Source organism: Salmo trutta, chromosome 1 (genome assembly GCF_901001165.1).
Source record: "Salmo trutta chromosome 1, fSalTru1.1, whole genome shotgun sequence".
NCBI classification, from domain to species: domain Eukaryota; kingdom Metazoa; phylum Chordata; class Actinopteri; order Salmoniformes; family Salmonidae; genus Salmo; species Salmo trutta.
The window spans coordinates 72,384,866-72,410,198 of NC_042957.1; the positions used below are offsets into that span (position 1 = coordinate 72,384,866).

Genomic DNA, 25,333 nt, shown 5'->3' on the forward strand with positions numbered 1-25,333 from the left:
ATAATGACATATTCAATCTCTCCCTATCCCAGTTATAGTCCACACTTGCTTCAAGATGTCCACCATTGTTTCTGAACCCAAGAAAGCAAAGGTAACAGAACTAAATTACTTCTGTCATCATGAAGTGCTTTGAGAGGCTAGTTAAGGATCATATCACCTCCACCTAACCCGACACCCTAGACCCACTACAATTTGCATACCGCCCGAACAGATCCACAGATGACCCAATCGCCATCGCACTGTACACTGCCCTATCACATCTTGAATAGAGGAATACCTATGTAAGAATGCTGTTCATCGACTACAGCTCAGCCTTCAACCCCATAGTGCCCTCCAAGCTCATCACTAAGCTTGGGGCCCTGGGTCTGAGTCCTGCCCTGTGCAACTGAATCCTGTACCTCCTTCCGGGCCGACCCCAGGTGGTGTAGGTAGGCAACAACACCTACGCTACACTGATCCTCAACACGGGGGCCCCACAAGGGTGTGTGCTCAGCCCCCTCCTGTACTCCCTGTTCACCCATGACTTCGTGGCCATGCACATCTCCAACTCAATCATTAAGTTTGCAGACAACACATTAGTGGTAGGCCTGATTACCAAGAACAACGAGAGCCCACATGGAGTAGGTGAGGACCCTAGTGGAGTGGTGCCAGGAAAATAACCTCTCCCTCAACGTCAACAAAAATGCAGAGACAGCAGAGAGAGCACGCCCCCATCCACATCGATGGGGGCGCAGTGGAGAGGGTGAAAAGCTACAAGTTCCTTGGCATGTATATCACTGACAACCTGAAATGATCCATCCACACAGAAAGTGTGATGCCTCCTCAACCTCATGAAGTTGAATAAATTTGGCTTGGCCCCTAAGAACATCACAAACCTCTACAAATGCACTATACAAACTTCTACAAATGCACCATTGAGAGCATCCTGGTATGGCAATTGCACCATCTGCAACCGCAGGGCTCTCCAGAGGGTTGTGCGATCAGCCCAACGCATCGCCAGGGGCACACTGCCTGCCCTCCAGGACATCTACAGCACACAGTGTCAAGGACCTCATCCACCCGAGCCATGGCCTGTTCACCCCACTACCATTTAGAAGGCTTCCCACAGCTGCATTGTTAGGTGTTGTTAGGCCCAAGACGAAGTCTATGTGACAACTGGAGATCAACTTTTAATATTGAAACAATGTTGCAAATGTCAGAGAGACAGACAACAAGATTTATACATATCTCCACTGTTGAAAACTAAATGTCACTCTAAAAGAAATGTGAGATAACATATAGATGCTTTTTATATTGGAGATTAAGTTGATAAATTGCTTGGCTGGGCTGATGAGACAGTGGATTGTACAGTCAGATGGAACAGAGTAAATAGGCGTTTTAACGTCATAGATTTAGCCGGTGGCAACTTGTGGAATAGACAACGGCGGTAATGAGGTTTTAACCAATCAGCATCCAGGATTAGACCCATCCGTTGTATAATTCTTGATACACATGGGAAACTGTTGCGTGAAAAACCCACCAGCGTTGCAGTTCTTGACAAAAAACGGCGTGCCTGCCACCTACTACCATACCCTGTTCAAAGGCCCTTAAATATTTTGTCTTGCTCATTCACCCTCTGAATGGCACACATAGACAATCTATGTCTCAATTGTCTCAAGATTTAAAAATCCTTCTTTAACCTGTCATCTACACTGATTGAAGTGGATTTAACAAGTTACATCAATTAGGGATCATAGCTTTCACCTGGATTCACCTGGTCAGCAGGTGTTCTTAATGTTTTGTCCACTCTGTATATATTTATATTCCTGACTGACTCATTCTGATATTTCTTCATTTCTTTCTTTAAATTTTTGGGGGATTTGTGTGTATTATTAGGTATTACTGCACTGTTGGAGCTAGAAACATAATCTTTTTGCTTCGCTTCCAATAACATCTACAAAATACGTGTACGTGACAAAGCATTTACGAAATGTTGTTACGATCCGGGTTAAGTTGAATCCTTCTCTACCACTAATGGTTGCATAAATTATGCTAATGATACAGGTGACTTATGCAATAGTCGCTTTTTTGTGTTGACGTTACACCTCAATCATTTGCATGCATCTGCAATGTAAACAGGTTACGCTACATTTGAGTTTGTTTTCCCGGTGTCTCAGACACCAGGCTGGGATTGGGTGTCCAGTATTTTAACACCAGACACTGACAGAGAAGATGGGCAATCCCTGCAAACAAAGACCTCTTCAAAAATGACACGTATCATGATGGACAACTTGTCATTCACAATAGTCAACGGACCGCTCACCTTTCTCAACATCTTTGCAAACATATTTTTCATCTTCTGCATGCTCTGCCCACCGCGTGGCAGACAGGGACTCAAACAGCCTGTGAAGTTACTGCTGGGATCTATGGTATTATGTACCACTTTCTACCTGGTCTCTCTCATTGCAGCACAATGCTTGTGGATGGTCTCTGCCAGTTCTGAGATTTACTCTGCTGCTTATCTAATAATGGTGTACATGGCAGCAACCAGCATGTCAACATCTGTATGGCTGAATTTCTTCTACTACACCCAGATCGTCCCTGCCCAGCGAGCTCTCTTCACCTGGGTGAAGAGGAACATCAAAAGCATAATCTACTGGGGCCTATTTGGAGACAGGATGTTCTTTATGTTTCAATTTGCTGTTAGGACTACAGGAGAATTCTATTCCTCTGGAGAGGGGCCTACTAATAGCACAGGTTTCACATCAATGAATGGCACTGCTAATGTCTCTCCCAAAAAGGTGCTGCTTAATAACACAACCACATTAGCTAATGCCACTGATGCTGCCACTCTAACAGTCCTGCTTCACACACTGATAGCAAGTCAGTCTTTGAAAATTATCTATGTGCTTTTTGGCCTCTGTGTGATGGTGGGGTCGAGCTGTGCCACGGTGTGCTACCTGCACAGACACATGAAGAGCATGAAAGAGAGCGGCAGCCCCTTCTCCTCTCCCCGTCTCCACAGTCAGATGAGGGTCACCATCGCTGGTATCCTGCAGGGAATTATCTTCCTCTTTACCGCACTGTGGATTTTCATTCATTACTCAAGCAAGGTTCTTTCCTCAATATACTTTGACGATAATATCTTGTACACAGTAATCTCGCTCTACAAGTTCGGCACCACTTTAAACCTGGGCATCGGTCAGGCTGTTTTCAGACAGAGGGCAGCTGATATTTGGCTCAAAGCCCAACAGGCACTGAAGCTGTGACCTGAGATGATGCTACAATAAGTAAATATAAGTGCTTTAGTAATACGAAATTAATGTTTGTCATTTTATTAACATTTGACATGTCATGCTAAACTCAATTGTGAGATAAAGGACCAGTTTAACCATCTCAGGTTCTCTGGCAGGAGTGTGAATTTTTGTTATGCCATTTTAGAACTGAATATTGATTTAATGTGGCCTTGTGAAACCAGCCCATAATTTTTAATCTAATTCAGTGGTATTCAAAGTAAAGGTCGCAATGCCTAGTAGAGTCAAGGTTGCGGGGGAAATGCAGTGAGGTCCACACCTACAAATAAAATAAAAACAAGAATCTAGATTAATTGTATGGGACAATATAAATATAATTTGAAAAATAACATCTTGCATAACCAATCTCAAAATAGCCTACTCACAGTACTGCAAAATGTTATTTTTACAGTTAACTTTTGAAATAGTAGCTTGCCAAATGAGAATGTTTAGTTAGCATGCCATAGCTGAATGCAGAGTTTCAACACACTAATTTCCCACAATGACTTTAAATCGGTAAATGACTTCCATTCCATTTACTTTTTGTTGTAGTTCTCAGGACAAAACATTTAAGCAAACAATCTCAATTCTAGTACAGTAGCAGCACAGTTTCTAAACCAGAGGCCCAACATTGCCAGACCGTTTATTAATTTAGTTGATTAAATTGACAGTTTATTTTGTGTTATTAACATTTTGGGGGGGGGGGGAATTATTCGTAAAAGTTGTAATATTTATTGGTTCTCTTAATTTTTATGAGAAATTAAAATGGAATGAATTTAATATTGGTTGATATAAAATGGAACATTTACAGATTTTTTAAAGTGGGGTCCCTACTAAACAAGTTTGAATAACACTGATCTAATGTACGTATAATCAGAGGTAAACTGTCATCTCCTGTTCATAATGAGGCTTATGGATTTAGTACTTTTTTCCTTTTTTGTGTTTCCCGTTTCTTCCTTTTCCATTATATGCTACTTATTTTATTTCTGTTGCAATGTTGAGGTAAACCTGCAAGTCAGCATTTCATTGTACTGTGTACACATGTATCCTGTGCATATAACAAATCAACTTTGATTTTAGTTCAACTATCATAATCTAATAAATATCATTTATATTTGTCCAAATGTGTGACTGCTTTGTGTGCTAAATAAAGAAACAGAACAGAGTTTGTTGCCTGCATTTTGACTTTGGGCTGATGGAGACCATCTGGTCAGTAAAAAAATAATGATGCTTGTATTATCTTCTTTTCACTTATGTGTTACACATCACAAATAGAAACATTTGATTATGACTCACAAAAATGGGACAGTCACTTTAAATGTTAATTTTCTACAAACACAGTCCCGAACCTGACGCTGTTCTTTGATCGAATGACTGTCATTTTTAACAGTCTTTAGCGGCAAGAAAGACCAATAAATTGCCAACAAAAAAAGATTTGCTGAGAGGCAAACAATTTATTTTGTTTTAACATAATAATCACTGCATGTCACGCTCTTCAGCAATGAAATGGAACACAGAAACAACATTTGGTCCAACTTTAAGTTCAACAAGAAGAACTTAAACTGCAAAATACAATGAGCATGGTTTATTCTGTAAGGCAGTGATTCTGAAAGTGGAAACTGTTATGCCATTTTTGACTAGATGATTGAAGATGAGTCCGTTATGAAAGAACAAAACATATCACTTGAGGCAAAGCCATGTAAATAGAATTCTACAGTGGCCCTAAATGAACAAAGCGAACTTTAAAACCTACTTTTCCATTGGGGACACCGTAGATATTAATAACAAGGTAGCTTCAGAAATGTGCAAACTTATTTCCCCCATTAGAAAACATCACCTGTGATAAATCTTGAATATTTTCTTGATTGCTGTTTGGTTGAGATAAAAATGTCAGACCCCAGAGTTATAGCCCAACATCTCACCTAGTTGCATCCCTGAGTCTAAGACCAAAAGTCTATCGATATAGAATTCAGTCTTTCCCTCCAGCAAGCAAACATTTTGTACATCCCAGGAGGTTGGTGGCACCTGAATTGGGGAGGACGGGCTTGTGGTAATGGCTGGAGAGGAATAGGTGGAATGGTACCAAATACATCAAACACATAGTTTCCATGTGTTTGATGCCATTCCATTCGCTCCATTCCAGACATTATGAGCCGTCCTCCCCTTAGCAGCCTCCACTGGATTTGCATATTTATCAACTAATAAAACAAATATTTGCTAACTACAACTTTCAAACCTTCCTCCCCTTCACTCATTGTACAAATCACATTTGACTTTTTAGATAGCAGAATTAAACAGTTTATAGGTATTGTACATGAGTAGAACCTGCCAGCTGGCACTTTGAAAGTGCATTTCCGAAAAGGCACTCATTTCATGTTCCCCTGTGTAAAACATATGCATCTATATCCTATAAATGTATTCTTAAACATGATTGTAAACATATCTGTGGCCCTTACATACAGTATACAGGGACTATAAAGTCTGTACAAAGTCTGCACCCCAACCTGGTTGGTCAAAAGTAGTGCACTACATTGGCGGAGTCTGGGGGTTGGAGCTATGGCTATGCTCCCTTCCGACTTGTCATTCTTCCAACATAGTCTGTCCCCCCAACTTCATACTGTCCTGTCTAAAAACCAATAAAAGTATGAAATGATGTTTGACTCTTCAGGAAGAAAAAGCAGTGCACTATGTAGGGAATAGGGAGCCATGTGTGATGCACCCAAAGGCAGAGTAAAATCAGTGAGGAGGTGGTTGAGCTATCTCTGGCTGCGCTCCTGTTTGAAGGCCACGGTGAACTTCCAGGCTTCTATGTACTGAGCCAGGGTGATCTCTCCGGGGAACAACTCGTCCACGTTGTGGGGAACGTCAAGGTCTTTCCGCTCCATGTAGGACACCAGGGTGTCTTTCAGGCTGCAGGACAATGGAGGAGAGGATAATGGACACATGTTCGACTTTCCTGTGTGTAAGTTTTCCAGACAGTGTTTGCGATTTTTACTTTCATCAAACATGCTTCACACTGAGATGTTTGTGGCCCTTATGAAACATACAATACCAGTCAAAAGTGTTAGTACACCTACTCATTTCAAGGGTTTTTCTTTATTTTTACTATTTTCTACACTGTATAATAATAGTGAAGATGTCAAAACTATGAAATAACACACATGGAATCACATAGTAACCAAAAAAAGGTGTTAAACTAATCAAAATATATTTTATAGCAGCCACCCTTTGCCTTGACAGCTTTGCACACACTCTTGGCATTCTCTCAACCAGCTTCATGAGGTAGTCAACTGGAATTAATTCCAATTAACAGGTGTGCCTTGTTAAAAGTTAATTTGTAGAATTGATTTCCTTCTTAATGCGTTTGAGCCAATCAGTTGTGACAAGGTAGGGGTGGTATACAGAAGATAGCCCTATTTGGTAAAAGACCAAGTCCATATTATGGCAGGAACAGTAACATTTTTATTTTACCTTTATTTAACTAGGCAAGTCAGTTAAGAAGAAATTCTGATTTTCAATGACGGCCTAGGAACAGATTTCATTTGTACCTTGTCAGCTCGGGGATTCAAACTTGCAACCTTTCGGGTTACTAGCCCAACGCTCTAACCATTAGGCTACCCTGCCGCCCCATGCAAATAAGCAACGAGAAACATCATTCAAATCAAATTTTTATTAGTCACATGCACCGAATACAACAGGTATACAGTGAGGTATACCTTACAGTGAAATGCTTAACCAACAACGCAGTTTCAAAAAAATACGGATAAGAAATAAAAGTAATTAAATAGCAGCAGGAAAATAACAATAGTGAGATTATGTATATACAGGGGGGTACCGGTAGAGTCAATGTGCGCGGGCACCGGTTAGTTGAGGTAATATGTACATGTAGGTAGAGTTATTAAAGTGATTACGTATAGATGACACCAACGGAGAGTAGCAGCGGTGTAAAAGAGGGGACGGGGGACGGGTGGGGCGATGCAGATAGTCTGGGTAGCCATTTCATTAGATGTTTAGGAGTCTTATGGCTTGGGGGTAGAAGCTGTTTAGAAGCCTCTTGGACCTAGACTTGGCGCTCCGGTACCGCTTGCCATGCGGAAGCAGAGAGAACAGTCTATGACTATGGTGGCTGGCGTCTGACAATTTTTAAGGCCTTCCTCTGACACCGCCTGGTATAGAAGTCCTGGATGGCAGGAAGCTTGGCCCCAGTGAGGTACTGGGCCGTTTGCACTACCCTGTCTGTAGTGTCTTGCGGTCGGAGACCGAGCAGTTGCCATACCAGTCAGGATGCTCTCGATGGTGCAGCTGTAGAACCTTTTGAGGATCTGAGGACCCATGCAAAATCTTTTCAGTCTCCTGAGGGGGAATAGGTTTTGTCGTGCCCTCTTCACAATTGTCTTGGTGTGCTTTTACCATGTTAGTTTGCTGGTGATGTGGACACCAAGGAACTTGAAGCTCTCAACCTGCTCCACAACAGCCCCGTCAATGAGAATGGGGGTGCACTCGGTCCTCTTTTTCCTGTAGTCCACAATCAACTCCTTTGTCTTGGTCACGTTGAGGGAGAGGTTGTTGTCCTGGCACCACACGGCCAGGTCTCTGACCTCCCTATAGGCTGTCTCGTCATTGTTGGTGATCAGGCCTACCACTGTTCTGTCACCGGAAAACTTAATGATGGTGTTGGAGTCGCGCAGTCATGAGTGAACAGGGAGTACAGGAGGGGACTGAGCAAGCACCCCTGAGGGGCCCGTGTTGAGGATCAGCGTGGCGGATGTGTTGTTACCTACCCTTACCACCTGGGGGGGGGGGGGGGGGCCCGTCTGGAAGTCCAGGATCCATTTGCAGAGGGACGTGTTTAGTTCCAGGGTCATTAGCTTAGTGATGAGCTTTGAGGGCACTATGATGTTGAACGCTGAGCTGTAGTCAATGAACAGCATTCTCACATAGGTGTTCCTTTTGTCCAGGTGGGAAAGGGCAGTGTGGAGTGCAATGGTGATTGCATCATCTGTGGATCTGTTGAGGCAGTATGCAAATTGGAGTGGGTCTAGGGTTTCTGGGGTAATGGTGTTGATGTGAGCCATGACCAGCCTTTCAAAGCACTTCATGGCTACAGACGTGAGTGCTACGGGTCGGTAGTCATTTAGGCAGGTTACCTTAGTGTTCTTGGGCACAGGGACTATGGTGGTCTGCTTAAAACATGGTGGTATTACAGAATCGGACAGGGAGAGGTTGAAAATGTCAGTGAAGACACTTGCCAGTTGGTCAGCGCATGCTCACAGTACACGTCCTGGTAATCCATCTAGCCCTCTGGCCTTGTGAATGTTGACCTGTTTAAAAGGTCTTACATCGGCTGCGGAGATCGTGATCACACAGTCTTCTGGAACAGCTGGTGCCCTCATGCATGTTTCAGTGTTATTTGCCTCGAAGCGAGCATAGAAGTTGTTTAGCTCGCCTGGTAGGCTTGTGTCACTGGGCAGCTCTCAGCTGTGCTTCCCTTTGTAGTCTGTAAGGGTTGTATTGACGTCCTGTATTGACGCTTTGCTTGTTTGATGGTTTGTCGGAGGGCATAGCGGGATTTCCTATAAGCTTCCGGGTTAGAGTCCCGCTCCTTGAAAGCGGCAGCTCTAACCTTTTAGTTCAGTGCGGATGTTGCCCATAATCCATGGCTGCTGGTTGAGGTATGTATGTACGGTCACTGTGGGGACGACGTCATCGATGCACTTATTGATGAAGCCAATGACGGATGTGGTGTACTCCTCAATGCCATTGGAGGAATCCCAGAACATATTCCAGTTTGTGCTAGCAAAACAGTCCTGTAGCTTAGCATCTGTTTCATCTGACCACTTTTTTATTGATCTAGTCACCGGTGCTTCCTGCTTGTAAACAGGAATTAGGAGTATAGAATTATTCCTAAAACATGAAGGCCAGTCAATCCGGAAAATTTCTTCAAGTGGAGTCGCAAAAAAACATCAAACGTCAAACTGTCTCAAGGAAGACCCAGAGTTACCTATGCTGCAGAGGATAAGTTCAATACAGTTAACTGCACCTTAGAATGCAGCCCAAATAAATGCTTCAGAGTTCAAGTAACAGACACAGCTCAAAATCAACTGTTCAGAGGAGACTGCGTGAATCTGGCCTTCATGGTTGAATTCCTGCAAAGAAACCACTACTAAAGAATTCCAATAATAAGAAGAGACTTGCTTGGGCCAAGAAACACGAGCAATGGACATTAGACCGGTGGAAATCTGTCCTTTGGTCTGATGAGTCCAAATTTGAGATTTTTGGTTCCAATCGTTGTGTCTTTGTGAGACGCAGAGTAGGTGAACAGGTGATCTCCGCATGTGTGGTTCCCACCGTGAAGCATGGAGGAGGAGATGTGATGGTGTGGGGGTGCTTTGCTGGTGACACGGTCTGTGATTTACTTAGAATTCAAGGCACACTTAACCAGCATGGCTACCACAGCATTCTGCAGCGATACGCCATCCCATCTGGTTTGCGCTTAGTGGGACAATCATTTGTTTTTCAACAGAACAATGACCCAACACACCTCCAGGCTGTGTATGGGCTATTTGACCAAGAAGGAGAGTGATGGAATGCTGCATCAGATGATCTGGCCTCAACAATCACCCAACCCCAACCCAATTGAGATGGTTTGGGATGAGTTGGACAGCAGAATCTTTCTGTATTATTTCTTACACTGTTACCCCAGGAAATCTTAAGTCTTATTACATACAGCCGGGAAAAACTATTGGATATAAGAGCAACTTCAACTTACCCACATTACGGCCAGGAATACGACTTTCCCGAAGTGGATCCTCTGTTTGGACCACCACCAGGACAATGGATCGGATCCCAGTAGGCGACCCAAAACAACAACGCTGCAGAAGTGCAGACGGAGCAGTCTCCTGGTTAGGCTCCATAGACGGGCACATCGCTCACCGCTCCCGAGTATACTACTCGCCAATGTCCAGTCTCTTGACAACAAGGTAGACAAAATTTGAGCAAGGGTTGCCTTCCAGAGAGACAGAGATTGTAACATTCTCTGTTTCACGGAAAAATGGCTCACTCGGGATACGTTATCAGAGTCGGTACAGCCACCCGGTTTCTTCATGCATCACGCCGACAGAAACAAACATCTCTCTGGTAAGAAGAAGGGCGGGGGTGTATTCCTTATGATTAACAAATCGTGGTGTGATCATAACAACATACAGGAACTCAAGTCCTTTTGTTCACCTGACCTAGAATTCCTTACAATCAAATGCCGACTGCATTATCTACCAAGAGAATTCTCTTCGATTATAATCACAGCCGTTGTATATCCCCCCCAAGCAGACACCTCGACGGCCCTGAAAGAACTTCATTGGACTCCATGTAAACTGGAAACCACATATCATGAGGCTGCATTTGTTGTAGCTGGGGATTTTACCACGGCTAATCTGAAAACAAGGCTCCCTAAATTTCATCAGCATATGGAATGTGCGACCTGGGCTGGCAAAATTCTGGATCATTGCTACTCTAACTTCCGCAACGCATGAAAAGCCCTCCCTCGCTCTCTCTGACCACGACTTCATTTTGTTGCTCCCAGACTACTGACAGAAACAAAAACGGGAAACGCACGTGCTCAGGTCTGTTCAACGCTGGTCCTAACAAACTGATTCCACGCTTCGATCACGTGGACTGGGATATGTTCCGGATAGCCTCAGACAACAACATTGACGTATACACTGATTCGGTGAGCGAGTTTATTAGCAAGTGCATCGGTGATGTTGTACCCACGGTGACAATTAAAACCTTCCCCAACCAGAAACCGTGGATTGACAGCAGTATTCGCGCAAAACTGAAAGCGCAAACCACTGCTTTTAATCATGGCAAGGCGACCGGAAACATGACCGAATACAAACAGTGTAGCTATTCCCGCCGCAAGGCAATCAAACAAGCTAAGAGTCAGTATAGAGACAAAGTAGAGTCGCAATTCAAGTGCTCAGACATGAGACGTATGTGGCAGGGTCTATAGTCAATCACAGATTACAAAAAGAAAACCAGCCCTGCCGGGGCCACCGACATCTTGCTCCCAGACAAATTAAACAACTTCTTTGCTCGCTTTGAGGACAATACAGTGCCACTGACACGGCCCACTACCAAAACCTGCGGGCTCTCCTTCACCACAGCCAACTTGAGTAAAACATTCAAACGTGTTAACCACCGCAATGCTGCCGGCCAGACAGCATCCCTAGCCGCTTCCTCAGAGCATGCGCAGACCAGCTGGCTGGTATGTTTACGGACATATTCAATCAATCCCCATCCCAGTCTGCTGTTCCCACATGCTTCAAGAGGGCCACCATTGTTCCTGTTACCAAGAACGCTAAGGTAACTGAGCTAAATGACTATCGCCCCGTAGCATTCACTTCCGTCATCATGAAGTGCTTTGAGAGACTAGTCAAGGACCAGATCACCTCCACCCTACCTGACACCCTAGACCCACTCCAATTTGCTTACCGCCCCAATAGGTCCACAGACGACGCAATCGCAATCACACTGCACACTGCCCTAACCCATCTGGAGGAATACCTATGTAAGAATGCTGTTCATCGATTACAGTTCAGCATTTAACACCATAGTACTCTCCAAACTCATCATTAAGCTCGAGACCCTGGGTCTCAACCCCGCCCTGTGCAACTAGGTCCTGGACTTTCTGACGGGCCGCCCCCAGGTGGTGAGGGTAGGAAACAACATCTCCACACCACTGGTCCTGAGAACGCCCCACAAGGGTGCGTTCTCAGCCCTCTCCTGTACTCCCTGTTCACCCATGACTGCGTGGCCATGCACGCCTCCAACTCAATCATCAAGTTTGCAGACGACACTACAGTGGTCGGCTTGATTACCAACAACGACGAGACGGCCTACAGGGAGGAGGTGAGGGCCCTAGGAGTGTGTTGTCAGGAAAATAACCTCTCACTCAACGTCAACAAAACAAAGGAGATGATCATGGACTTCAGGAAACAGCAGAGGGAGCACCCCCTATCCACATCGTTGGTAGTGGAGAAGGTGGAAAGTTAAGTTCCTCGGCGTACACATCACGGACAAACTGAAACAGTCCACCCACACAGACAGCGTGGTGAAGAAGGCGCAACAGTGCCTCTTCAACCTCAGGGGGCTGAAGAAATTCGGCTTGTCACCAAAAACACAAACTTTTACAGACGCACCATCGAGAGCATCCTGTCGGGCTGAATCACCGCCTGGTATGGCAACTGCTCCGCCCACAACCGTAAGGCTCTTCAGAGGGTAGTGAGGTCTGCACAACGCATCACCGGGGGCAAACTACCTGCCCGCCAGGACACCTACACCACCCAATGTCACAGGAAGGCCAAAAAGATCATCAAGGACAACAACCACCCGAGCCACTGCCTGTTCACCCTGCTATCATCCAGAAGGCGAGGTCGGTACAGGTGCATCAAAGCTGGGACCGAGAGACTGAAAAACAGCTTCTATCTCAAGGCCATCAGACTGTTAAACAGCCATCAATAACATTGTGTGGCTGCTGCCAACATACTGACTCAAATCTCTAGCCACTTTAATAATAAAACATTGGATGTAATAAATGTATCACTAGTCACTTTAAACAATGCCACTTTATATAATGTTTACATACCCTACATTACTCATCTCATATGTATATACTGTACTCTATACCATCTACTGCATGTTGCCTATGCTATTCGGCCATCACTCATCCATATATTTATATATACATATTCTTATTCATTCCTTTACACTTGTGTGTATAAGGTAGTTGATGTGAAATTGTTAGATTACTTGTTAGATATTACTGCACGGTCGGAACTAGAAGCACAAGCATTTCGCTACACTCGCGTTAACATCTGCTAACAATGTGTATGTGACCAATAAAATTTTATTTGACTGAAGGAAAATCAGCCAACAAGTGCTCAGCATATGTGGGAACTCCTTCAAGACAGTTGGAAAAGCATTCCAGATGAAGATGGTTGAGAAAATGCCAACAGTGTGCAAACCAGTCATCAAGGCAAAGTGTGGCTACTTTGAAGAATCAAAAAAATATTTTAATTAGTTTAACACTTTTTTGGTTACTACATGATTCCATATGTGTTATTTCATAGTTGTGATGTACAATGTAGAAAAAATAAATAAATAAAAACCCTTGAATGAGTAGGTGTGTCCAAACCTTTGACTGGTACTGTCCATGATGTTCATGTGATGTAAACAATACTACAATATCAAAAATGGAACCGCTAAGTGTCAAGAGAGACTACACCATGCCAGCTAGCTGTTATCCCCTTGGCTTACCCCCAGTCAGGCCTGTATGTGTCGGGGGCACGGGGGCTCTTCAGGACCAGCAGCAGAAACTCGTGCATCTCCAGCAGGAACGAGTCAGCGCTGCTCTTGGTGAAGAACGTAGTGAGTAGCCTCCGCTCTCCATCTCCCAGGGGATTCCTGTATTCCTCTGAGACCCCCACAAATGGGTCCTGAGGATGGGAAGGGGAGGGATAGAGAGGGGGGGTTTAGTGAAACTTTAATATACACTAGGGTGTAACATGACATTATGATCATTTTCTATTTATCAGATTATGTAAGTTAGTGTAACTAAGGTTAGTTTAACTGAATTTTGTAAGTTAGTGTAACTAAAGTTAGTGTAACTAAATATTGTAAGTTAGTGTAACTAAATATTGTAAGTTAGTATAACTTAAGTCACAATGTTACAACTTGTATTGTCAGTAATACAAGCACATCTCACCCACACAAACAGTAATCCAGACAAACAACTTAATAACCAGTGTAAAAAAAACATGACCCTTACAAAATCATGTGAAGACTTGTCTGGGTGAATGTGTGGTGTCTCGTTGTCTTACCCTCTTCAGGCGCAGCATGTTCTCAGACTTGAGTGAGGTGAGGAGTTGCCACAGGGCCACACAGTGCTTCAGACTACACCTGCTCAGGGCCTGCATGAGGACAACAGGACAACACAGTGTTTCAGACTACACCTGCTCAGGGCCTGCATGAGGACAACAGGACAACACAGTGTTTCAGACTACACCTGCTCAGGGCCTGCATGAGGACAACAGGACAACACAGTGTTTCAGACTACACCTGCTCAGGGCCTGCATGAGGACAACAGGACAACACAGTGTTTCAGACTACACCTGCTCAGGGCCTGCATGAGGACAACAGGACAACACAGTGTTTCAGACTACACCTGCTCAGGGCCTGCATGAGGACAACAGGACAACACAGTGTTTCAGACTACACCTGCTCAGGGCCTGCATGAGGACAACAGGACAACACAGTGACTCAGACTACACCTGCTCAGGGCCTGCATGAGGACAACAGGACAACACAGTGTTTCAGACTACACCTGCTCAGGGCAACATTGCACTAGATGTGTGCTAAAAAGGTTAGCATTTGAAACAGTGGCCAGGTAAACAAAACCAAATAATGCATTGCTGTCTTACCTTGTCAATAGACTGCGTTAATAGACAGGGTCAGGAAAACAACATGTCCTTTTGTAATTTGGGTGAACTATCCCTTAGTTTAATATAACCTCTAATCACATGGTCAGAAAACATGAAATCACTGCTAATGGGTTCTCTTGAAAGAGCTCACCTTACCGAGGGATGTGTTGTATTAACTTTCAGCTACAATTAATACCAAATTAGGCTAGATACTGACTGATAATATGCTAGCTACAGTTGAAGTCGGAAGTTTACATACACGTAGGTTAGTCATTAAAACTAGTTTTTCAACCACTCCACAAATGTCTTGTTAACAAACTATAGTTTTGGCAAGTCGGTTAGGACATCTACTTTGTGCATGACAAGAAATTTTACCAACAATTGTTTACAGACAGATTATTTCACTTATAATTCACTGTATCACAATTCCAGTGGATCAGAAGTTAACATACACTAAGTTGACTGTGCCTTTAAACAGCTTGGAAAATTACAGAAAATGATGTCATGGCTTTAGAAGCTTCTGATAGGCTAATTGACATCATTTGTGTCAATTGGAGGTGTACCTGTGGATGTATTTCAAGGCCTACCTTCAAACTCTGTGCCTCTTTGCTTGACATCATGGGAAAATCAAAAGAAATCAGCCAAGACCTGGAGAAATAAATGGTAGACCTCCACAAGTCTGGTTCATCCTGGGGAGCAATTTCCAAACGCCTGAAGGTACCACGTTCATCTGTACAAACAATAGTACGCAAGTGTAAACACCATGGGACCAAGCAGCCGTCATACCGCTCAGGAAGGAGACGTGTTCTGTCTCCTAGAGATGAACGTACTTTGGTGCAAAAAGTGCATATCAATCCCAGAACAGCAGCAAAGGACCTTGTGAAGATGCTGAAGGAAACAGGTACAAAAGTATCTATATCCACAGTAAAACAAGTCCTATATCGACATAACCGGAAAGACCGCTCAGCAAAGAAGAAGCAACTGCTCCAAAACCGCCATAAAAAAAACAGACTACGGTTCGCAACTGCACATGGGGACAAATATCTTACATGTTGGAGAAATGTCCTCTGGTCTGATGAAACAAAAATAGAACTGTTTAGCCATAATGACCATCGTTATGTTTGGAGGAAAAAGGGGGAGGCATGCAAGCCAAAGAACACCATCCCAACCGTGAAGCACAGGGGTGGCAGCATCATTTAAAACATTTTTAACCTTTATTTAACTAGGCAAGTCAGTTAAGAACAAATTCTTATTTTCAATGACGGCCTAGGAACAGTGGGTTAACTGCCTTGTTCAGGGGCAGAACAACAGATTTGTAGGGGTGCTTTGCTGCAGGAGGGACTGGTGCACTTCCCAAAATAGATGGCATCATGAGGATGGAAAATTATGTGGATATATTGAAGCAACATCTCAAGACATCAGTCAGGAAGGTAAAGCTTGCTCGCAAATGAGTCTTCCAAATGGACAATGACCCCAAGCATACTTCCAAAGTTGTGGCAAAATGGCTTAAGGACCACAAAGTCAGTGTATTGGAGTGGCCATCACAAAACCCTGACCTCAATCCCATAGAAAATTTGTGGGCAGAACTGAAAAAAGTGTGTGCGAGCAAGGAGGCCTACAAACCTGACTCAGTTACACCAGCTCTGTCAGGAGGAATGGGCCAAAATTGACAAAACTTATTGTGGGAAGCTTGTGGAAGGCTACCCGAAACGTTTGACCCAAGTTAAACTATACTGCTCAAAAAAATAAAAGGAACACTAAAATAACACATCCTAGATCTGAATGAATGAAATAATCTTATGAAATACTTTTTCCTTTACATAGTTGAATGTGCTGACAACAAAATCACACAAAAATAATCAATGGAAATCCAATTTATCAACCCATGCAGTCTGGATTTGGAGTCACACTCAAAATTAAAGTGGAAAACCACACTACAGGCTGATCCAACTTTGATGTAATGTCCTTAAAACAAGTCAAAATGAGGCTCAGTAGTGTGTGTGGCCTCCACGTGCCTGTATGACTTCCCTGCAACGCCTGGGCATGCTCCTGATGAGGTGGCGGATGGTCTCCTGAGGGATCTCCTCCCAGACCTGGACTAAAGCATCCGCCAACTCCTGGACAGTCTGTGGTGCAACGTGGCGTTGGTGGATGGAGCGAGACATGATGTCCCAGATGTGCTCAATTGGATTCAGGTCTGGGGAACGGGCGGGCCAGTCCATAGCATCAATGCCTTCCTCTTGCAGGAACTGCTGACACACTCCAGCCACATGAGGTCTAGCATTGTCTTGCATTAGGAGGAACCCAGGGCCAACCGCACCAGCATATGGTCTCACAAGGGGTCTGAAGATCTCATCTCGGTACCTAATGGCAGTCAGGCTACCTCTGGCGAGCACATGGAGGGCTGTGCGGCCCCCCAAAGAAATGCCACCCCACACCATGACTGACCCACCACCAAACCGGTCATGCTGGAGGATGTTGCAGGCAGCAAAACGTTCTCCACGGCGTCTCCAGACTCTGTCACATGTGCTCAGTGTGAACCTGCTTTCATCTGTGAAGAGCACAGGGCGCCAGTGGCAAATTTGCTAATCTTGGTGTTCTCTGGCAAATGCCAAACGTCCTGCACGGTGTTGGGCTGTAAGCACAACCCCCACCTGTGGACGTCGGGCCCTCATACCACCCTCATGGAGTAGGTTTCTGACCGTTTGAGCAGACACATGCACATTTGTGGCCTACTGGAGGTCATTTTGCAGGGCTCTGGCAGTGCTCCTCCTGCTCCTCCTTGCACAAAGGCGGAGGTAGCGGTCCTGCTGCTGTGTTGTTGCCCTCCTATGGCCTCCTCCACGTCTCCTGATGTACTGGCCTGTCTCCTGGTAGCGCCTCCATGCTCTGGACACTATGCTGACAGACACAGCAAACCTTCTTGCCACAGCTCGCATTGATGTGCCATCCTGGATGAGCTGCACTACCTGAGCCACTTGTGTGGGTTGTAGACTCCGTCTCAAGCTACCACTAGAGTGAAAGCACCGCCAGCATTCAAAAGTGACCAAAACATCAGCCAGGAAGCATAGGAACTGAGAAGTGGTCTGTGGTCACCACCTGCAGAACCACTCCTTTATTGGGGGTGTCTTGCTAATTGCCTATAATTTCCATAAATCATTCTCTCTACTATTATTCTGACATTTCACATTCTTAAAATAAAGTGGTGATCCTAACTGACCTAAGACAGGGAATTTTTACTGGGATTAAATGTCAGGAATTGTGAAAAACTGAGTTTAAATGTATTTGGCTAAGGTGTATGTAAACGTCCGACTTCAACTGTATATACCACAAAATGCTGACGACAACAAGACAGAAAATTAAGTTACTATGTTTCTCTTTAGGGTATCCATCTGTTTACTGGTTCCTGTAAGGAAGCCAATGACGAACCAGCTAGATGGAGAGAGCACTGAAACAATCAGGCTTTAGGCTCTCAACCAGCTGCTTAACCAGAGGAAGAAACAGAGTATAGGGCACAGAGGTATGTTACTGCTGCACCCGGACAGTCTGTGGGCTCCGGACGGAGGAAGGGGGCTGACCTTTAGGATGTGTGGGCCAGTCTGGTCTCCCATCTGCAGAACCTCCTCCAGGTAGCGCTCCAGCTGGAGCTGGGGCTCGCCTCCCGTCATGGCCAGGAAGCCTAGAGCCACCTCCACGGTGGAGAGAGCCTCACACACCTCGCTGTATGACTGCAGCTCCCCGGCCAGCGCCGACAGGGTCAGGATGGGCAGGGGCTCCTAGGGACACAAAGGGAAATGACAGAGACGTGGACCAGGCATAGAACAGGGTCAACTCAACCTCATGCCAGGGTTGTGTTCCAAAATTGGATGTAGTGTACCAATTCCAGATTTCATATCATGTTCATATCATACTGTACCATGTGACAACATATCACCAGAGTTATTGTGACTTACCTGTTGAACCTTTCCTTTCACATCCTTGAGGATATTTTCATAATTGCGGTCATGTCTGTTCACCAGGGTTGGGATTCCCTGTATAAGGAGGTAAGCAACACATCAAAACCTGTCTAATACACGGTCATATAGTAACTCTTGTCTTTACCTCACTTTGGCTGCGTTTACACAGGCAGACACATTCTGATATTTTTTACTCTAATTGGTCTTTTGACCAATCACATCAGATCTTCTCACATCAGATCTTTTTCAAAGCTGATATGACTGGTCAAAAGACCAATTAGTGAAAAAAAGATCAGAATGTGAAAACGCCGCTTGTGACAGCTAAGTGTTTCTGTAAAAAGGGAAATCTATACAGTTCTGGTCTAACCTCTACCGCACACTAACTTCAGTAAAACATATGTTTATACGTGGATGTAGTTGCACCATTTAAGAGCATATTTCAAAAATGTATTTCATTGCATTTGTTATTGTTAGACGATTGCTAATGAACTTGGCGTTACCCTACGAGATAGTTTGTCACTTTAACAATGTACCCTGTGTGAATTTAGGTATGCTCCCTAATTCTCTCGGAGGAGGAGGACCTGAGCCCTAGGACCATGCCTCAGAACTACCTGGCCTGATGACTCCTTGCTGTCCCCAGTCCACCTGGTCATGCTGCTGCTCCAGTTTCAACTGTTCTGCCTGCAGCTATGAAACCCTGACCTGTTCACTGAACGTGTTACCTTATCCCGGACCTGCTGTTTTGGACTCTCTCTCTCTCTCTCTGCACCGCACCTGTTCTCTTTAACTGAATGATCGGCAACAGACATTTACTCCGGAGGTGCTGACCTGTTGCACCCTCTACAACCACTTTGATTATTATTATCTGACCCTGCTGGTCATCTATGAACGTTTGAACATCTTGGCCATGTTCTGTTATAATCTTCACCCGGCACAGCCAGAAGAGGACTGGCCACCCCTCATAGCCTGGTTCCTCTCTAGGTTTCTTCTTAGGTTCTGGCCTTTCTAGGGAGTTTTTCCTAGCCACCGTGCTTCTACATCTACATCTGCATTGCTTGCTGTTTGGGGTTTTAGGCTGGGTTTCTGTATAGCACTTTGTGACATCAGCTGATGTAAAAAGGGCTTTATAAATACATTTGATTGATTAACTGATTGATTGACCTTGCTGCAGCACAGGCATTTAGTAACTTTGTCGATGCCGAGAACTGTACATTTGACTGACCAAGTGCTGACAGACAGACTCACGTTGAGAGTGATGAGTGGCTTTCCCTGCAGGAAGCGGGCCAGGATCTGCTGCTGGATCTTGGGCAGGTCGTACTCGTGCAGGGTCTCCTGGCCACGCTCCACACTGTACTGGCAGTTGGACAGAACCAAGGGCAGCAGATCCCTCTCCGGCTCGTAGCGGATCACGTGCAGGTCGCTCAGGTCCGCCGGGCTCACCGTGTAGCTGGGGGAGAGAAAGGGGAAGAGTGAACTAATGTGGTGATGTCAACCATGTCTGCTTCCTATCAGTTCAGTAGGGGTTCAGGGGTTCCCAACCAGCGGTACTTGGGAAGACTCAAGAGACCATAGTCCTACTGGTAAAATGCACGAGGGGGTACTCTGGGCAGAGTAAAATTCAGTTGGCGGTATAGTAACCGAAAAAGGTTGGGAACCACTGGCCTTGCGGTTAAGAATGTTGGACCAATAACCAAAATGTCACTGGTTTGAGTCCCCGAGCCGGCAAGGTGGAAAAAATCTGCCGTTCTGCCCTTAAGCAAGGCAGTTAACCCCCAACAACAACGGCTCCACGGGCGCCGATGACATGGACGCTGATTAAGGCAGCCTCCACACCTCTCTCGGTTAAATGCGGAAGACACGTTTCAGTTGAATGCATTCAGTTGGACAACTGACTAGGTATCCCCTTTCCCTTCCCTTTCTGTCTGTACATCTCAGACCGACCATGCATACAGTATTTTTTCTTACAAGCCTAATGAGACCAGGGGCCATATGTATCAGAGTAGGAGTGCTGGTCCCGGATCAGGTCCCCCCATCTACGTGATCTTATTGCGATCCTAAAGGAAAAATGATCCTGAATCAACACTCCTACTCTGAGATAGGACAACAGCGCCCTCACCTGGTCTCCTCTCCAGTGTGCTTGTCCACGCAGTAGACCAGTTCGTTGTGCAGGGCGATGAGGTAGCTGACCAGCGCCGTGGAACACAGGCCGGGACCCTGTCTCCGTGGCAACAGAACCAGGAAGTCACTGGTCAGGTCCAGGTCCTCCCGGCAGAACTCGCCAGGGATTTTAATCTCACCTGGAGCAGAACCAAAACACACAGATTATAATCACAAAATAGCAGACTAAGAAATCATGCATGAATGCCCCTCCAAAGAGCATATTTTGAAATATTGTATATATTTATATTATTCCTTTATTAATAGAGACCTAGAGTTGTGCTATGATTATCTGTGCTCATACCGTTGGTTGCCAGGGAGACCCGGAGCTGATTCCATGTTGTCAGGAAGATTTTGACCCGTTTCTCGCACAAGGCTGTGAGGGAGGCTGTGACAACAAACATATTAATCCACATGGAAGCCTATATTGTAAACAAACTGGAATACCCTTTTGACACTAGTGTTCTGGCCTGAACTGTACTGAGCTGACTATAATATTTTCCAGCCTGTATGGTGGAGGCATAACCACGCTACAGTACAGTTTAACTCAGCTGGCCTCAGTAGAGTGAAACTAATGATACATCTGCTCGCTGTACCATGCCAATAACACAAACAATACCACTGATTGTTTTCAGTTGGACATACAGTACTGTGACTAACCCAGAAGTATAGTTTAAACTAGTACCTGCTTTCTGGCTGTGAAGGAAGTCAGCGATGGTACGGCAGGTGAGGTCAGTCACGTTCTGGAACCTCTTCACCAGATCTCTCTGCAGTGCCAGGATGTCAGGAAGGAACTTCACCAACCGCAGCTCTGCCTCCTGTCACCAGACCAATCACAGGGAGGGAGATGTTACGGCGACCAATCACAGGGTACGGTAAAACAAACAAACTGCCAATCACACTGCACAGAACGAAGGTCTGACCAACATTGTGACTGTCAATGAGACTGTAAACACGTTTATTATAATTATAATGAATGTTTTGGTTGAGTTTCACATTATTCTGTGCCCAATAGAAATTAATGGTAAATAATGTATTGTGTCATTTTGGAGTCACTTTTATTGTAAATAAGAATAGAATACGTTTCTAAACACTTCTACATTAATGTGGATGCTACCATGATTACCGGAACAAGGCGAGACTACAAGAACCTGTCCAATAAGAAACACTCGCTTCCGTTGCAAAACATTTTGCTACGCTGTGCACTAATGAATAAGACCAAGGTTTCCGTTCAGCGGTGCCTCAGCTCTTACCCTCTGCAGGAACCGCCAGAGCATGGGCAGGGTGTCCCTGCCGTTGTGCTGCTCCACGATGTGGGCGAGGCTGAGTAGAGACACCCGCTCCCTGCAGCTCCACACAGCCGAACTGTGGATCAGAGACTCCCGGGGCAGAGAGGCCAGGAAGAGGCGCGGGTCCCCAAACACCAGCCTCATCACAGGGTTGGAGGAGACTCGCAAGTCGGCCCGGACAAAGGCGTTCACTTCCTTCAGCCGCCTGTCCAGGTGCTGGAGACGGGATGGGACGGGAGGAGGGGAGAGAGAGAGGGGGGGGAAGAAAGTGTCTCATTTAGATAATGTTTCTGTTATTCAGGGCAGTGTTCATTAAACACTAAACAGAAGAAAACAAATTCAAAAGAGAGAGGGACTACCTAGACTTGTCAATAAGAAAATGCAAAATGTTTTTTTTTCTCCATTGCAAACATTTTAAAACGTTTTCCATTGCGTGTTCTAATGAACACGACAGTTATAGATGGACCACCGAAAGAAAACAAATATTGTTGACTGTATTAAAAAAGGTACTAAAGTAATTTATTCATCTAGAGATGATGAACTGAGTCAAATGGTGACTGATGTAATTAGTTGGTACCTTCAGCTGAGGTGTGATGATGTCATTGCTGACGGTGGTCTCCCAGCCGTTTCGGGCCTCCTTGGTGGAGAGCAGGTTGTCATAGGGAACAGGCCCTGGAGAGAGAAGCAGAATAGAGTGAAGGAAACTTTCAGCGTCTGATATCAATCACAGACAATGATTCAATAATGGTACATTTTTATAAATGCTTTCACTTTAAACTACCTTCACCTTAAAGCACATTCTAAGACATTTCACCCCTCTAAAGAATGTACATATGATTCTAAAACTTGAATAAGGGATAGCTAATTTAATAGAACCGTTAGCATGCTTAGTTGGCTTCTAATCAGACAGTATTAGTGTCCTAAGGCGATGCTTGTAAACCTATTGAGGACATGGAGGTGTTTCTGGTCCCTTACACTGGCCAGGCTGGTGGGGCTCCAGAAGGCTGCTGATGACCAGGTGGACGGTGTTGACCGTGTCGTCAGACCCCTTCCCTAGTGACCTGGTCACCTGCTCCATGTCCTTCAACAGGTGGGCCCACAGGAACGCACCGGGGTCGGGCACTGGGGGCTTGATGATGGCACCGATGACCTACAGAGAGAGAAAGAGGGGGAAGGTAGAGGGAGTGAGAAAGGGAGGGAGTGGGGATGAAAGAGAGCAAGAGTGAGCAGAGAGAGAGCCAGAGACAGAGAAAAAGAGGGAGATCAAGAGACTCCGTTGAGGCAAGTGTCCTTCAAGAGATGTAACGGTCACCACTGGACAACAGTCAAACCAATAACCCCATCCATCCATGTACAGCAGGTACCTCTAGTGCAGTGGTTTTCAACCTCCTCAGACATTTCACACTTTAGTTGTTGTGGCCCTGAACTAACTCTAATTCACCTTTTAACTTTTATTTAACTAGGCAAGTCAGTTAAGAACAAATTCTTATTTACAATGACGGCCTACCCCAGCCAAACCCACGACGCTGGGCCGATTGTGCGCACGGCCAGATGTGATACAGCCTGGATTCGAACCAGGGACTGTAGTGATGCCTCTTGCACTGAGATACAGTGCCTTAGACTGCTGCACCACTCGAGAGCCCTAAATGCTTGATGATTCGTTGATCAGTTGAATCAGGTGTGTTAACTCTGGAATAGTTCCAACACATGGAACGGCTGTGTGTTCACGAGGAGATGTTTGAAAACCCCTGCTCTAGTGGACTTACCTGGGGGTGACTGCTGGTCCCTAGCAGCATGGTCATGTGTGTGATCAGGCGCAGCAGGTTAAAGGGCACTGGGGACATGTTCTTGGTGTCCTGCATGTCCAGGTTGTCTCTCCGTCTGGGCTCTCCCAGGATGTGGCCGGTCTGGGTGCGGTCACCCCTGTGAAGAGGACGAAAAACAACATTTGTATTTTCTCCATTCTCCAGTGCTGTCATGATACCAGACCTGGGTTCAAATAGTATGAGCCTGCTTGGATGGCCAGATGGGTGGGGTTTGTACTTTGGGGGTTATTTCATTGGTTCCATTGTGCCAGGTCAGCTCAATCAAGCACAGCTAAACAATTTGAAATAAAATAAAATACTGTTTGAACCGAAGTCTGCACAGTGCAGCACCTGCTCAAGCCATTATCAACTGTCTTAGAAATTCCATAAAAATCCCACTCACTGAATCTGAACGGCTTGGAAGCCAGGGACAGCTATGTGGTTGTCCCCTCCGATCTCAAGGCCACAGTCCAGACAGCGACTCCTCTCCATGGGCTGGCCACACTGTGGTTAGAGGGGTCAGACAGAGGGGTAGGAGAGAGAGAGATTCTGAGAAACAGTACTTAAACTGAAAGTTAGGGCCAAAGATAATTCAGAATAATCTTAACTCAAAACTCAAATGTTACGTACCTCACCGATGGTGCACGGGTGATTGTTGGGACAAACTGTGGAAGAGCAGAAGAAAAGCTTGACAACTTCACATTTTAGACAGTTAAATCTGCTAAATCTTTCAAAATTCACACATCCTTTGTTGTGGTCGTTACTATACTTACAGTACCACTGCAGCTGCCCCATAGCTTTGTGAGCCACTGCTAGCATGTCCTCTGGCATGGTGGGGAGGAAGGCTCTCTATAGACACACAGGAACAAACATCAACGTTAGCTGGACTATACATGAACAGAAGGGGATACTAGGACCACCCTGGAGATAAGTCACTGGCTTTAATGTGTTGAATGCTGTTGTTTTCCATGGACTGTATTGACAGATACTTCACTGATGTGGTGGATATGCCTTTTAAAGTATTTCAACAATTAATCAAACAACCATTTTCAGACTACAGGGCAAAGCCAAACCATACTGCACTGGCATTGATATTTATTTTCACAGGTTACCTTCTCAGCACGATTCTATTAAATGCATACCAGGCCAGCCCAGTACAGCTTGGCTCGGCTCAGTAGTGTGAAAAGGGTTTAGCCTGGATTCCTTCCAGACCAGGGGTGTCAATCTAAATTCCTGGAGGGCCGTGTGTAAGCTGGTTTTTGTTATTTCCTTTCTATTCATGTCAAATGAAGACCTAGGCAACCAGGTGAGGGGAGTTCTTAACTAGTCCTTACACTATGGGCCATGGTCAAAACTAAAGTAGTGCACTACATAGGA

General features: G+C 45.1%; 1 protein-coding gene across 4 annotated transcripts in view; it reads right to left on the reverse strand.

Moving 5' to 3' along the window:
• Positions 1-4,706: 4,706 nt before the first annotated feature.
• Positions 4,707-25,333, reverse strand: part of LOC115206969 (E3 ubiquitin-protein ligase rnf213-alpha) — an 80,487-nt gene continuing 59,860 nt past the window's right edge. For 3 of the 4 annotated variants that reach the window (XM_029774064.1, XM_029774063.1, XM_029774062.1), the window contains 16 exons: positions 24,730-24,805; positions 24,587-24,621; positions 24,360-24,460; positions 23,918-24,074; positions 23,127-23,301; positions 22,729-22,823; positions 22,116-22,367; positions 21,548-21,680; positions 21,167-21,250; positions 20,822-21,002; positions 19,951-20,152; positions 18,703-18,780; positions 18,328-18,525; positions 14,150-14,239; positions 13,587-13,765; positions 4,707-6,182 (listed from right to left, as the gene is read on the reverse strand). In XM_029774064.1, coding sequence (XP_029629924.1) covers positions 6,029-6,182; positions 13,587-13,765; positions 14,150-14,239; positions 18,328-18,525; positions 18,703-18,780; positions 19,951-20,152; positions 20,822-21,002; positions 21,167-21,250; positions 21,548-21,680; positions 22,116-22,367; positions 22,729-22,823; positions 23,127-23,301; positions 23,918-24,074; positions 24,360-24,460; positions 24,587-24,621; positions 24,730-24,805 — 2,190 coding nt within the window. In that variant the 3' untranslated portion in view covers positions 4,707-6,028. The other variant, XM_029774065.1, reaches the window with a different exon arrangement.